At 43.3% G+C, this 16285-nt stretch overlaps 1 protein-coding gene across 4 annotated transcripts in view; it reads right to left on the bottom strand.

The window, feature by feature from the left end:
• XPO4 (exportin 4) overlaps positions 1-15498 on the bottom strand; it is an 85229-nt gene extending 69731 nt beyond the window's left edge. For all 4 annotated transcript variants that reach the window (XR_008578997.1, XM_054839611.1, XM_054839625.1 and 1 more), the window contains exon 1: positions 15240-15498. Coding sequence is in view for 3 of the 4 variants with exons in the window: in XM_054839611.1 (XP_054695586.1) it covers positions 15240-15317 (78 nt within the window). In the remaining variant the exon portion in view is untranslated. The remainder of the gene's footprint in view (positions 1-15239) is intronic.
• Positions 15499-16285: the final 787 nt, after the last annotated feature.

Raw genomic sequence — 16285 nt, 5'->3', positions numbered from 1 at the left:
AACACAAGGGCAAGCAATAATTTTTAACTAGTGCACATACTGCATTTAGGACAGCTAAATATATTACTCTATCCATGTAAGCAACTGTTATAGCTGTAACATACCTAAATAATCAAGGGTAATGAAATTTTAACTTACTGTGCTCTTCTAAAATGCTCAAAACACCCTAAAACCAGATTTCTGTATCTTAAATAATAAAAAACACCGTTTAAGAGAATTACTCCACAGTTCTGCTATATAGGCGAGTTATACAAAAGAATCAAATTCTCAGAATAAGGAGATTCCAAGTTTAATTCTACCAAAGTCACATCAAGCCCCAAGACTGCACTACCCTGACTGCTGTGGAGTCAAGGCATAAAGAGCTTCCATCCCAGTTTTACCAGTAACACTTTTCAAGTGATTTAAATAACCTTTCTCCTACAGCATATCACAGCACATTCGATAACTGTCACTTGCCTTATTAAAATAGCTCATCAGGAGATCAAATGCAGGGGTCAGACAGAGAGAACTAGATGATTAGCCACATTTTTGTTCTCAGCTATGCACCCTATTTCTCTAGCACTGATACCTGACAATGCAGGGATGTCTGATGCACTCATGAAGCAGATGCCACCAGCCAACAATTCAGGCTACATGAAGATGCTCAGCTCCACAAGTGGATCAGACGTTCCTGCCTTGGACACCAGGCCACAAGGCAGTTCAGACAACTGATACTAAGAGCAGCTTCTGCTGTCCAATTCAGATCTGTCGTTACATGACTGCCAGAGCTGTGAATAATAACTAAATTGCTACAGAAAACCTAGCTAGCATGATAAACAACTTCAACTATCTTCCAATTACTTCCTTTGCACTTGTTTTTTGGAATAATCATTTAAATTACAGCAGGAACTCATCTTCCAACTTAAAAAAATACCCAAGATTATTTTTGAAGATAGGTAGGAAAGATGCAATAGATGGCTTCCGATCAGACCTGCAATAGAAACAACATGGTAGAAACTTAAGACTTTCTGAACAAGAACTTTGTTTAATTTAAAAAAGCCTTTCCCGAAAGTGATTATGATTTGAATTATTTAAACCCCAGAGTGCCCAGTATTTTTTGGTATATATTTGGAACAAATGCGTGACTGCTGGAGGAATTACCTCCTACACATCTAGTCACTCATGTCTTGCTTTCATGCAGAGGCTTAACAATAGGAAAAAAAATATATTTTTTTCTTCATATCAGATTTTGCTTTGCATTTTGGAGTTGAAGTACTTAATAAAGTCTTTTGCAAGTAAATCAGGAGATAAATTGTAGTTTGTGATAAGATCTATTCTCGGTTTTTAAATGGTCTTATATAACACACTATATATACACATTAATTGACTAGAGAGCCAAAGTAAATCACTACCCTCAATATCAAACTGTTTTCTGAGATTAGACTTCCTCTCCAAGATAAGCAAAAAACCTAACGAGATTTTACTTCTCCACTAACAATTTGACCCCCAAAGATAGACAATTACAGGTTCTGCACCGAAATTACCATTCATTTACATACACTTCAGATATGTGATTCATGGTAGCCAGTCTGCAGAGGAACTGTCCTCACTGCATGGCGATGCAGCTTCCACTGTTCATGGCTGCTTCTCAGCATCAAAACAGGTACTGCTGCTTGAAGAAGAGTAGGTAGGACTTGAAAGGGAAAAGGGAGGAAGGCGGAATGGAGTCTTTGTTTGAGGAAGTAAGGCCATAGAGGAGCAAGAGAAAAAAAACCAGACATTGTTGAAGGCATAGCCCTCAACTAGCTGTGGTAGGACACTGACAAATGGATGTCTGTAGCTGGTCTATGTATTTATGTGAGCTGTTCATCCACCATCATCTCTGACTGTTGTCGATCTCCTCACAGCATTCATTTAGGACTTCCTCTTTTCCAACCACTGTGCACACTGCTCAACAAGAAAACCCACAAATTCGACTGAACTAACAGTACACTGACTCATGCCAAACTTCTGGAAGCATTAGGTGAACAGGAATAACCCAGACTCAATCTAGCCCACGGAGGGTTGCTCCAGCAGAATTTGGAAAAAATGATCAAATTCTGCATGGAAAATTCTGCACATCCCAAGAGTTAGAAGTTCAAACTTGTCAGTGTTGGACCAAACTCACAGAGCCCCATATAAAGTAACCACAATAGCTGCACACACAATTATCACAGACATTACATACACTATGATCAAGGGCTGGTTTTCTTTTTAAATCTTAATGCTTTATAATCAAGAAAACGTTTCAAATTGGTTCCAAGAAAATTCAGTGTAAACTTCAACAGTCTTTCACTTCTGTAAGTTTAGGCAATGGACACTAGGATATAGCATAACACAGCAGTGAAGACAAAATCCTTTAGAAAATTACGTGTGTGCTTTATAGCTATTTGTTCGTGTTTCCTCTGTAACTGCAGTTAGGACATTGGTTTAAGCACACTGACAACAGATAAATCTGAAAAGTGTCCTATAATGGATATTTAGCTTACAGTAGTCTGGCTGTGGACAGCCAGAGGATGAATGCTGACACGAGGTTACAGTTCAGACCCTTAAATAATATGTTATTTATTTTCTAACCTACACATTCAGTCTTCCAATGTTTCAAAGCACAAGCAAGGTCCTACAGGCAGTTAGTTCTCTTTAGCAAAGTAATTTCTGTAAAATGCCTGGCTGGTGGCGATGGGCAAATCCATACACAGTTCCTTTAAGTCAGTAAGATCCTACAAAGCAACAAGAAGTCAACCCATGAAGACCAGAGAAAGCTCAGTCAAGATAAAACAAGTGTGACTCAATACAAGAAAGAAGGACAAAGATAAGAAAAACATCATAACTACACAAAACAGTTATGGAAAATCTTATTATTCCAAATCTTTTTAAACCATTTAATGTTAACAAATAAAGTGAGCTTGCTTTGACTTCAGCAGGAGTGAAAACATCACTACTGCAGTAGCACAGGAACCGTAAAAACATACATTACTAAAGGAATACAAAGTCATGAAGTGCCCTTACTACAACTGCACTGGCCTCAAGTCCTGCTCTCGTGATTCCTTTGACCGTTCTCCTGGAGCTGGAGTGAACTTGGCCTCCTCATCTGGCAGGAAGAAAAAGCATTGGTGGAAACGGACCAAACTTTTCCCTCAGCTACTAGGAACATCAGGCATTTCCTTCTTTCCCCTGCAAGGAGGCATGGAAGATAAATGGGTCCTAGGTTCAGGTCCTGAGTCTGTTATTCTAGAGGGTGGGAAGGAGAGGCATCTCAGCATCAACTCATACTGCAGCCTCTACTGCAGGGTAGACTATCCCCATGAAAGGTCCTGTTCTCCAGCACGAGATAAGACCCTAGCCCATCCACAGCCCCTGAAATCACAACTGCAACTCGATCACAAGATTCAGGTAGTTCATCTTGACATTGGCCATTTCTGTACCTATAAGACAGTACAGGCACAGCTTAACAAAAAAAGGCGGAACTGTGACAGTGAATTTCAAGACAAAGTTGTAGGTCAAGGAAGAACTGTAATGACTCCTCTTCTACTAGACAGTAGATCATAATAATGCTGGTAAGGGCCATACTCATTTTCCAAAGCTCACAAGTTGAGATGTAGGTGATATATAACCTAGTTATCAGGCTCACTGTACATCAAATATTGTCAGCAACTGCCCTCCTACTGCAATAGAAACTTTAATATTACCCCATGTGAAGAAGTATCTTGTAGTATCTATTTTTTCCTATTGTCCCATTTCAAATTAAACTTGCTGAAACTACAGCTATAACCATCCACTGCTGCAAACAGCCTTGTACAGTAAGCATGCGCAGATGGAGTAGGACATCACAGGGGGAACAGGACATCACATGGATAACCTCCATCCGCCTCACACACACTGCCTAACACAGAAGTTGAAAGTCATCACTCCATGAAAGACAAACTGAGATAATGATGCATTTTGGTTTCTGAGAGTTTTAGGCTTTGCCTCTCATCACAAAAGCGTTTCCTCCCACCAAGCTAATGAAGAAAGGCAGGCACACAGAGCAGCCGGCTTCCCTACCAGAATTCAGGTTTTATTCAGCACTTCCTCCTCTGTCAATCTTTCTAAAATTTCAAAACCATTTTGTCCCTTCATTGTTATTTGGAAAGAGTTGATTAAAAGCGAGATAAGGATTTTTTTTTTTTTTAAGTTTTCAAGGTTTATCTAAATTTCACATAGAAAAATCCTTTGGCTTAGTGTACTTTCAAAATGGCACAGCCTAAAACAACTACTTTCAGCTGTTAGCACATTAATGGAAACTTACAGACACACACAAGTAAAATACACATGAAATGCAATACCTGAATCAAGTAAGCAACCAGAAATGTAACTACAGGGAACATGAAATCAAGATTTAGCAAAACAAGAGCAACAGAATAGAGGCCAGAGGAGGAAGCTCATCACCTAAGCCAGCCTGCAGGGTAAGGAAGTCAAGAGGAATTGTGAAACTGAAAATGATTTTGTAAAGTGAATCTGTCACTCAAAACCAGGACAGATTCTGGACTTTTACTAAACACCTCAGAAAAGCTCCTTTCCCTAACATTTTGCCAATTACTGGGAAATGGCAAAAATATATCCAGAATTGCACACACTTGAGAAGGTAGGATGTCATTTACTTTTACCTTGTTTCACTGATTTGTTCCACTCTTGCAGATACAGCCTGAACCATGTTATCAAAGAAGTTACATCTCTGTATTCATCCTCCATGATACAAAGGAGCAGACACACAATAGGTATTTTGAGAGATTCTCTTCTAAAAATCATTTCTTTTATGAAGAAAATTATTTTTTATTCCACATACACATATTTTGGGGGTTTATTTAGAAGAGGTAATTTTTAAGACTCCCTTGAAGTTAAGTGCCCGAGTTCACTCTAAGAACCTGCATAAATTAGCTAAGTCTCAAGCTCTGAGCAGTCACAGGGCACCACATACTTACCGAAAAAATGATTGTGAAGGAATGTGGTCATAACTATATATTTTATTCTTAGGGCTGTTAGATGGAATGTTATTGTAACTTGAACAGAAGAACAGCTCCAGAAACAATATTGTCATTTCTCTTGATATTAGAATTTAATATTTATATATTCCCCACTAAACAATTCATTATCCTGAAGCTACCCAACATCTGTTCTTAATCCCACTTAAAACAACCTCACAAAATAAAGGCTTTGCAGCTAAGCCTCCCTAATTCTCTCAGGAAAAAGCATGTTTATTTTTTGGGTTGGGCTTCTGTTGTTGTTGTTGACAGGTAAGGGAAGCACTATCTGTGTTTTTTTCACCAGAGAGGAGTGTACGTGTTTTGTAAACCTATTCACACATTTTCTCAATACAGATGTAAGACTTCAGCCATCTGAGAAGCTACCAAAAAACCACAGAAAATTCAAATAGCAGCAACATTATTAGCAAAGCAAATAGAAGATGACAGTGACTGAAGAAATGATAGAACTAAGCTAAATGTGAATGGTTAAGACCTTAACCAAAAAAACCCCAAACCCGAAACTATGGTCAGTGCAGAAAAGACCCAAAGCTCTGTTTGCACATAAAATCAGTGAAGTTTTAAAGTAATGCTTTTCAGCCACTGCTTTAAAACCACACAAACTCAACTTTAAGGCTCCTAATAACAAACCAGCATCTGTAGCTGCAAGGGGGAACATTGTTTTTTCCCCCAGGGCTGCAGTCCTGTTGCAACAGAGATACAGATCTGGCCTTACCTTTGGGGATCTCCAGTTACTGTATACACATATATACATATAGATGCTGTGGAGGAGTCCTCATGAAATCAAGTGTGTAAAAAGTAGCTTTAAGACCAGAGGTCTAACATGAGAAGAAACTAACTGAGCTGTAAGGTGAAACACACAGCAGGCAGGCAGGGTGCGCCAGCAATGCCTGGATGAAGTCATGGCAAGACAAATGAGGAACTGACTGAAGAGCCCATCTGATGCCAAGACCACCAATACAAGCCCAAGCTCTGGCAGACTGGGTTTGGGGAAGTTCATTCCAAAACATTTGAACCACCTATTTGCAGAGCCAGACAAAATCAGCAAGAGAGGACCCTGCCTTCACTGCATGCCCAAGGCAGAGAAGCTATACATGTAGATCCTGGTCCAGAGAAGACCCCAAATTGATGATGCTTGCCCCCATATCACTGGCATGGGAACACTCTCCCAACCCCAGCCAGGCCGTGCATGGAGGTATGACTTCTCTTGTGCTGCCATGTGACAGAAAGGTGGCAGTTCTGCAGTAATTCATCAACGAGCGTGTAAATGAGCCAGCGTGCTTTGTGTTTGTACAATTGTTTCTGCTGTTGTGTTAGCTTTGATACTGTTTGCGTACCTTCACTAATGCCACAATTAACAATAGTTGAAATATTGTTTTATAATAACAATATAATGAAGGATGGTATAACTCAGTGTTGGTTGTCATCCAATTGCACCATTGATCTTTGTACAAACAGCTGTCCTGTGGCATTGACCAATGCAACAGCCTCTGGAGTACACCCAACTACTGGATTTTGAGACTCTGTGTTAACGATACTGCAACCCGTTTTGTGAATTCTACAAACTGCCTCTGCCCTCCTTCACCTGTTGTTGGAGCAAAAACCTTGGCAGCCAGGATATATACTTGTGATGCGAGAGTCAAATTCAAGGTCCTTCCAAAGCAGCCTGAAGACCTGATTGAACATGGCTCAACCATTAAAAGCTATGAAGTTACCCATTTCTGAAAAACTGGAAATATAAAGTCAAGGAACATACCACCCACTCCAATACAGCCTTAATCCCATACTACAGCAACCCCCTCAAAACACCAGCACTTTAAGCATTACAGTCCACTCTTACCAGGAAAACAGAATACTTCGGTAAAGTATACACAAAGACAAACATCATGTAACTTTTCTGCAGCTCTTCCCATGAAGAGATTTCAAAACATGTTCATGAAGGATGCTGGTATTATTCTTTCCCTTTGTTACAACAGGATCCTAGTCTAAGTTGATAGTAGTGAGCAGAGGCTGCCAGAACTCCAAGGCTGTGGTTCCCAGAGAGGCAATGCAGTGATGGAGACCTGCCTCCTCTCCTTCCAACCACGCTAGTTCCTCTCCACTCCTAGATGCCCATTATTAACGTTATCTTGTGCTAGCTTTGGCAACTGACAGGTACTTCCATAAGCCAGTCCAGCTCACTAAACTAGCAGATAACCAACCCAGCAAAAAGATAAGTAATAGTTTTCCTCAGCCATTAGGCTGGTTTAGGCTTCTGTGAAAACATATGTCTGTGTCACACTTACAAGCCTGGGACTGCAGATGTTCATCACCTTGGCCAAGCTCTTTGAAATCCCAGGGACCGTTGTCATAAATGGTAAAATTCCATGGCAAAACACCTTTATGCACTTTATTGATTTCATAGCCAGAAATTAATTATACAAAGCCTTCAAGAGACCCTGGCATAAGGCATATTTTCAACATTACTACAGCTGCGCCTCTACCATTTTGCACAGCTGCACATAACACAGCTGGACTGCATGACAATAAATACTGAAATTCTTAATTTCAGCACAAACTGTGGTATATCTTTAGCCTTTCTTCATATTCACTTTTATAGTTCTGTAAATTTTGAATTTGGTAGGCACCACTAAACCAACTTATCTGACTTCGGGAGTAACAAAAGCAATAAAACTTCATTCACTTGCTCCTATATTAGTGCAAATAACTTTAAGTGTATTTTTTATCTAAAAAAAATAAATCAGTCTTGATCTGAAGATAAAGAGAATTTTATCTGCTACTTCCTAAGTGATTTAACAGTATAATTTGACCAAAGTTTCTTTTAGGAGCATAGGGAACCTTTTTCAACTCAGTCAAGGTAGCAAAATTGTGTATAATGCAACATAGTAAAAGTTACCAGAATTAAAACTTTTCCTCTTGCATCCACTTCCCAATCCAGTTCACCATGCAGCCACTCAGGTGGGTGCGCTACTCTATGTTTCAGCAGAGCCAAAGGCAGCGCTGTACAGCTGCCACTCATCATTAACTCTCAGAAGTAGGAGAGTCTGAGGTTTTCCTTTTTGGGAGGCAGGGAAGGGAAAAAAGAGGGACTCTTTAAATATATCCTCCTGTCAGCACTCCCCCATTTCTTAAACTCCTTACTCAAACAACTACTCCCTATTCAACAGGATGTTTTAGACAGATTTAAAGGGATGAAAAAGAACTGAAGACCCACATCAATGTCTCCTACAGCTCAGATCTGACACCCTCCCTTCTATGCCACATCTCCCAGCACATATATGGGTTTATGCCACTCATACACCCTGCTACGCATCAAAATTCCTCCAAATGTTACCGCATTCCCTTTACTAGGTCACAGCCCCAACACAGGCATCAGTTTCACTTTCTTTTGTTCTGGGGAAGCCAAGGAAACCTGGAAAGCAGGAAAGGAGATAGATATGAAGAATACATTTTCCCCAGTAGAATGGAAAAGGACATGACCATCAAAATCCAGAATTCCACCCCTACATCAAGCCAGGACACAGAAGTGAAGATCTTATGTATACCTAATCCAGACAGACTTTTTAGTATCCAAACAGTGTCAGAAATTATGAAAAGGAATATATTACTTAGCTACTTGTGACAGCATCAGCTCAACTTAATAATCAAGAGGATTTCTTCCACCCTTCCATATGGAAAGCTGTTAATTAACTAATGAACACAGATTAGCATAACAACGATAAGACTCTTAGGAAGCACGTCAAAGGGAAGACAGCAGTTGGTAGTGCCTGAAGAAGACGTATCCAGATGGAGTTACGGACTAATGAAGCTCCCCAACGGACAAATCTAGGAGCAGACACACAGTATTTTCACTGACAACTCAGAACAAAATATAGAAATACACCAATGCAACAGCAACGTGTCAAATGAGTGTGAAAAATCATCTTGATTCAAAGACTAATACTCCCTCTGTGAAACAATCAGGGGAAATAAACCCAAAGTGTGTAGAATCCCATTTCACTAGGTTTTTCATTTCATCAGGTGTTACATTTGCTTTTCAAAGATACCAGAACCTGTATCAATCCTCACATTCCTATTCTCAACTCCTCACCCTTAGTACTGTGTGCTTTGGGTATGGTCCATGCACGTTTCTTCTCAGCTCCCAGGTAAGTTTCATCGGTGTGCTGCACACTGCACGTACTTATCTTCCAAGCTGTAATCTGAACCGTGTGCCTGTAAAATGCACCAACCATACCAGTTCTTAAGCAAAAGGAGGAAAAACTATACATACACGTGATGGACTTAGTACTGGTCCAGAAAAAGATCTGGACAGCTTGGGTATAGTCCTCTGAAAACACCACCTTGCTGCTCTGCAGTAATAAAGAAAAGCACAATGTTAAGTACTATTAGGAAAGGAATACAAAATAATCCCAAAAATTTACAACCATCTAAAATCCTCAAGTATCCGCATCACAAAAGAATGCAGTTCTGGCCAGTCCATCTCAAAAATGGTATCATAAATCTAAAAAGCTACAGAGGAGTACAGGGATGCTTAGAGGTATGGGGAATCTCCCACATGAAAAAATGACTAGACAAGAGCCTTCCGTTTAGCTAACAGATGACTGGAGGATGCAATATGATAGAAAGCTATAAAAATCACAAAGTGTACTGCAGAAGAAAAATCAGAATGATGATTGGGTATTTGTCGTAATTCATGAACGAAATGATCAAACTGCAGGGCTTCTCTCAAATAACATAACATTGGGGTTTATTTCAAAACACACCTATGGAGCCCATCACTACCAGACAAGTATAATATAAAAACCAAGAAAATAAAAACCCCCACAACTGGACATATTAGTGGAAGAAAAGTTGATCAACAATCATTAAATGCAACAATGCTACCTTGAGCTCTTGAAATTGCTAATTCAAATAACATAAAGTATATATCAGTGAAAGGATTATCCTCATTTTTTAGACCCTTTCTTTAAATCAGCAGCTAGAGGCCATCACTGGAAGCAGAACTCAGCTGGGCACATGTCTGGTCCAGCCATAATATAGCACACATCCAGCTTGTTTTGCTGGGTGATGGCATGGAGGACTTCCACAAATCATCTCAACATTGAAATGATTCATTTGTCTCATTTCTTTCAAGAGGTAACCTGCCATAACAAAATCAGAGCTAGTCCATCTCTTCCCTTCATCCTTACTATTATTCATGCTTCACGGCCTGCAAAACTGCCCCACAATGAAGACAGGCTGCAATGAGAAATTGAACTTCCTCATGGAAGGACAATTGTCATGGTCCTGAACCAAGAAAGGCAGGTCAAAAAACCCAAAACAAAAACAACATACAAATTGTCAGGGTACATGATGTAAACAGTTTGTTCTTTGATTTTCAGCATACTAAAGTGATCCCTTATGCTCTTGTTCTATACACTTATTTCAACATCTGAAAGAAAAGTAAGTTTGACCAGTGTCAGACTACCCTACTTCAGCCTAAAACCTCCCTCAGAGGGCAGGGTAAGCCACAAAGAAATACCCCAAGACAGTAATGTATGAATTCCCTCACCATCATCCCCAAAACACACCACAGTGAAACCAGAACATTTACAAACTTTTAAAGCAGGGAATTCTTCTGCAAAAGCCTTTGCTCAAATGTTCTCAAATCTGTCTGTTAATGCTACCCAGACTCATAAGGCATAGACTAGCTTAGGATGACAAGGACCTCTGGACCTTACTTTGCTCAATCCCCTGCCCAAAAGAGAACTTGTTTCAAAGTTAGATCAGGTTGCTCAGGGCCTTGTTCAGTCAAGTTTTAAATATCTCCAAAGATATGAGATCCCATAGCCTCTCCAGGTAGCCTGCTCCACTGCCTTCACCAACCACACTTACTGTGATCATTTTCTTTGCCTTCTATCCAGCTGGAATTTCCCTGAAACTTGCAACCTCTTGTCTTTCCACTGTGCACCTCTGACAAAAGCCTGGCATTTCTAATATCAAGGCAGTCTGAGTTGGCAAGTAAATTGTACAGTGAAGGTATATGATACACTTGAGCCAACCTGACAGCTCACCACTGCTAATAGGGGCAGACCGGCCCTGTGCATGTCCAACAATCTAATTTCAGCCCCCCCTGTGCTAGCTCTGCAACCTAAATGGCTGCACAGATAGCCAATTCGTCTTGCTAGCCTGACAGAAATCCATTCCTTTTTTTAATTCCTATGTCATCTCAGCAATATTAATATGCTCAGCACAGAGTCACAAGGGAGAAAGTGGAGCTGCAGGTAGGAGCAGAGCACCCCTTTTTGGAGAGGGCCGGGGGGAACAAGCTATAACCTGTGAATTTAGATTTAGGTGTCACAGAACATCATATGCTAAAAAAAATTCAACCTGCTTTAATAAACTCCCAGCAATAACTAAACAGTTTTACACATGGGATGACATTTACATTTCTTTCCTTAATAATACAACCTCTGTCTTCTCTCATCCATGGAGACAGTTATTGAAACAGTGCTTTCCTGATACTAATGATATTCAGTATTAATTACCACTTGAGCTAAACAGAAGATAATAGATGGGAAACATATACATTTGGTTAGGGGATGCCATGCCAGTTGGAAATGGAGGAGCAGTAAATTCATTCAGTTCATACAGATGCTGGTGTATGGTCTTCACCAAAGCCACACAGGTCAAAGGTGTGTATCAACCTACGGCACTGAATAACCACACAGCATGTTACACTTTAAGTAAAACTTGACCTTACTTCAAGCGAACAGCATTCAGCTTTGTTGGAAAGGAATTAAGTACCCAAAAAGCAAGTACTTTTTAGTATAGGAAATACTCTTACACACAACAAAGAACACTGTCGCAGGACCAGCATTTAAAGTCATATTTGGCAGCTAATGACAACTCAAGTTTCATCTTTTGTAACAACTCTTCAACTTATACCAAATTTCAATCATTTTCCAAACTAAGCCTTTTGAATGTGGGCTACCTAGAATGTGTTGAAAGGTGTTACTGGTAACAAAGGAAAAGCATTTTTATACAGCTGTAGAGGAACTTGGTGAGAGAACAAATTGAATTTTTTCAGTTTTCATACACTGTACACCATGGTTTGTAAAGTCCATAGAGATCAGCAGTTTATGAGATCAGAACTAACATAGCTCCTATCTGACATAAAAAAGGAGTTTTCCAAAGGAAAACTCAACTAACCCAGAGCAATTAGAAAAAAAATTAGGAAAATACTTATCAAAGATTTAGAGAGCTCATTGTAATCCATACTTACCCTCAAGGAAAGTTAATTAAATGCATTCAGGTCTTTTTATTAGCATGTCTGAATTCCTCAGTCCATTATTATCTAGTCCATTCCCCAAGGCTCAGTATTTCAGTTTGGAATCAAGACAAGTACCACATAAACCACCATCACTCCCTGCTCCATCCTCAGATACGTTGCACCACCTTTGATACCTCCCTAACCAACTGTATTTTGCAAGGATTGCTACTGTCTGAGCTGCCACAAGAAAACCTCGCTGAATCCCTCCACAACTCCCTGCCCAGTTAGAACTTGCTGCCACCTATTGTCAGACCATTCACAGCTCTGCCCTTTCCCATCACTGCAGGAATGGCTCCACTGCAAGGTGCCAGCTTCTGCTGGTAATGACCTCCATTACAAGCTCCAGGTTCACCACCCTCCCCCTAGTCCTCAGATTTTTACATAAATACCTAAGTGATCCCACCAGTTTGCTCGACCAGTTCACACCTCCTAACTGCCACACACAGTTACTTCTTGCCCTCCTCCCCAAGTAGACATTTTACCAGATTTTACCAAACTGTGTAGTCCTCTGGCTAAATTAAATTAAGATCATCACTGTCCAGGTGCAGTCCTGAAACACGATTCAGCCCTTGTTTTTCCACAGTTGCTAGTGAGAAAGAACAGGAGCAGAGCGCATAACCTTTTCAGTCTCTGTGGTCTCATGTCCACCTTTGTAAAGCAGCATACGCAGCGAGCTGCACTCTTCCTCTCCTTCATCAGCCCAAAGACCTGATGATTTTTGAGAAGAAACAACACAGAGCAATAACCCTAAGCAGTTCTCACAGCTCTTCTCGAGCCAAATCAGCTTGAAGCCTGATTCTGGGTTCTTAGCCTCACAGATAGCTTTAGTAAATATCTGGTTTGTGCAGTTTCCTCAGGAAGAGCCATCTAACTAATTCTTGTCAGTTCAGTGCTGTCTATGAGACTTCCAAGAGCAGCTGTGGAAAAGAAAAAAGAAGAACAAGAAAAAGCTAATGACAGCAACAAGACAGCTTTCATACTGTCAGACGCTGGAGGAAGAGAGGAAGCTAGAAATTCAACAATGATCCTAACAACCATGTGCTTACAGATCTGAGACTTTGTTTTACCACCAAGTTTAGCACTTATTCTTCAAGAGAAGCACAAACGTTAGCACAAAAGGCTTGCATCTTTTCACTGTATTAACATTTTTATTTACCTAAACTCCACATTAAGTGGCATCTCCCTCCCTATGGCAGCAGGGCTAGGCTAGGGAAACTATGCCAACACAAGTAATATTAAGTTTTCTAGCACAGATGCAAAACTTTGGACATGCCACTCCATGTGCTATCAGTTTGATACTGAAAACTACCTAACCGCCAGCTTCCTTCCACACACGTGTTCTGTCTCATAATAATACTTATTACATATTTCCCCTATGCAGTCAAACACTTCTGGTAAGTACAGCAACTGCGTTATTTTTAAAACTGAGACAGACATTATGAGAATGTCCAACAGTCGACACATTTATGTTTTGCAAAGGCATGCATGAATCAAAAGCAACTCAAAGCTTAAGATACATCACTGTTCACATACTTCGAGAAGTTTTTTTCTAAAAGGACTAGTGCTTGTTGCTAAGCTATCAGTCTTTACTTCCCTGTTTGGAAACATAGTAAACGTTTTTCAGGCTTTGATTTCACAAGGAGTAACACACATATTTTGATGAGGACATCTGCGAGTAAAGCTAATTGCCTGTGGCTTTACAGTCGGGCCGCTTTGGCTAGACATTAAACTTGCAATCATTCAGGCTCTGGTCACTGATCAGTTATCGATATCAGGCAAACTTTCCTACTATTGGCTTGGTTCTCTTGAAACCCATCTAATATCAACAACTTGCAAACTTTATTTCTGTTGGAATCACATTTTGGTAAGATAAATTTTGTGGGGGAGGCGTTCAGCTAGCCATTTCTAGAAAATCTGCAAAACACACCTGTAAACAACACAGGCCAATATACGGCTTTTCTTTCAAAGGAAAAAAAAAAACTTTTACAAGCATGCACGACCAGGATGTTTTAACATCAACGGTCGCTATAGCCATTTAGCTCCAGCGCAATTCTGATAATTGCCCTGTGGACTTTCTCTTCCATGCAATCATAGAAAATAATACACAACACGTTCACAGGCAGCACAGTTAACCGGTAATAAAAAGATCAGGGCACGAAGCCTCACTGAACGCCTGGCTTTAACGCGGCAGCACCGTGAGCCTCTGGCTGCTCCGTGCTCCTTCCTCCGCTGAAAGGAAAACTCTGGAAACGAGCGGCGCTCAGCCCGCGGTTCGCGGCACTTCTGAGGTCGCCCCCACGCTGCCGACGGTGCCTCACTGCCCCTCGTTGGGCCGGGGCCCGGGCACGACCCCCCCACCGTCCCGCCGCTGCCGCGGGAGGCGCCCCGGGGCCCGCCGCCGGGAGGGAGAGTTGCTCACCGGCAACTTCAGCGCGGGTTTCCGCGGCGGACAATGGGGGTGCGGGGGCTCGGGGCGTGGGGAGGACGGGACGGGACACCCCGCCGAGGCGGGGAGCTCGGGGGGCGGGCAAGCCTGCCCGAGGCGGGGGGTGGGGGGGGAGTGCGGGCGGCACATGGAGGACCGGCGCGGCGTGCGCGGCGGGGGCCGAGCCCGAGCCCGGCTGCGGGGTGACAGGGACGAGCCGGCGCGGCAGCGGCCGCCCGCGGAAGGGGAGGCCGGCCGGGGAGCGGGAGGAGGCGGGGAGGGGGCGGCGGAGGCGCCGCGCCCCGGCGGGCTGCGCCCCGAGCCCCGCGCCTGAGGGGCGAAGGCGGCAGGAGGCTCCGCGGGCGGCGGGAGCGGAGGCGGGGAGGGGGGGGAGAGGGCTGGCGCGGGCGCCCCCGCCGCGAGGCGCCGCTCTGGGCGCGGCGCGTGCCGCCGCCCGCCTCACCATCAGCACTTTGGCCGCGTTCTCCAGCTGGGCGATCACCTCGGGGGCCCCCCCCGCCGCCGCGGCCGCCGCCATCATGGTCTCTCTTCAATGACGCGCCATGCGCTGCATTCTGGGACGAAGCGGCCGCGCAGCCAATCCCGGGCGCGGCGCGGCCCGGCCCGGCCCGGCCCCGGCGCAGAGGCGAAGCGGCGCCGCCGTCGCAGCGTTACCGCCGGGCGCCAGCCAGGGGGGCCGCCCGAGACAGCCCCCACCCCTGCGCGCCGCGCACCTTCCTACCCTCCCTCCCCTCCCGCTGACCGCCCGCCTCCGGGGCGGGCCTGGCGCACGCGGCGGGACCTGCGGAGCCCCGGGGCGGAGCCCGCCACCGCTGCCCGCCGCCGGTTCGAGGCCGCCGCACCTGCCGGGGCCCGCGTGTGGGCGGAGGAGCGCTGCAAGGCCTCCCGGGCCGGGTCAGGGAAAGCTGGCTGAGGGCACGGCGAGATCGGAGCGTGGGGAGCGTTTGGGCGCTGCCCGATTCAGTCGCGTTTTCCCGGTGCGTGTCGGTGAACTCGGGCGCTAGCTGCAGGCGGGTCCTTGTGTTTAGCTGTGCTTGCACATTTTTAGTGGGATGAGAGGTACTAGTTTTTAAAATGCAGCTTAGAAAGCGGTGGAGAGTGGAGAAGGTGGCCAGCATCTTTCCAAATGGAACTGCTTTGTGGCAGACAAAAACCAGCCAAGGTTTAAAACCGATCTAAAATGCATTTTTTTCCACATAACTCCATCTGGAGCTCACTTCACGTTATTGGATGTGAGCTGCAAGACAGCATCAACTCTGAAAAATATGCTGCAGAGGACATCGTCGTACACCTGTAGGAGCAGAAGGACTCTCAGATTGTGCGTTCACTGGCATTTCATTTTGGTTTAGGAGTTTGCCTTTTAGACAAATCTGATGGTTTCCGCTTAAGTTTGCACACTGGAGCAGACTTGGAGCTTTGATACCTTCAGATGAAACTGCCAAGGAGTATTCAGTGTGTAGGACCAGGCCAGTTCTCCTGAGTAAGTCC

Source organism: Grus americana, chromosome 1, assembly GCF_028858705.1.
Source record: "Grus americana isolate bGruAme1 chromosome 1, bGruAme1.mat, whole genome shotgun sequence".
In the NCBI taxonomy this organism is placed as follows: Eukaryota; Metazoa; Chordata; class Aves; order Gruiformes; family Gruidae; genus Grus; species Grus americana.
The sequence above is the reverse complement of the archived record's forward strand: the minus strand, read 5'-3'. Positions and strand labels throughout refer to the sequence as shown.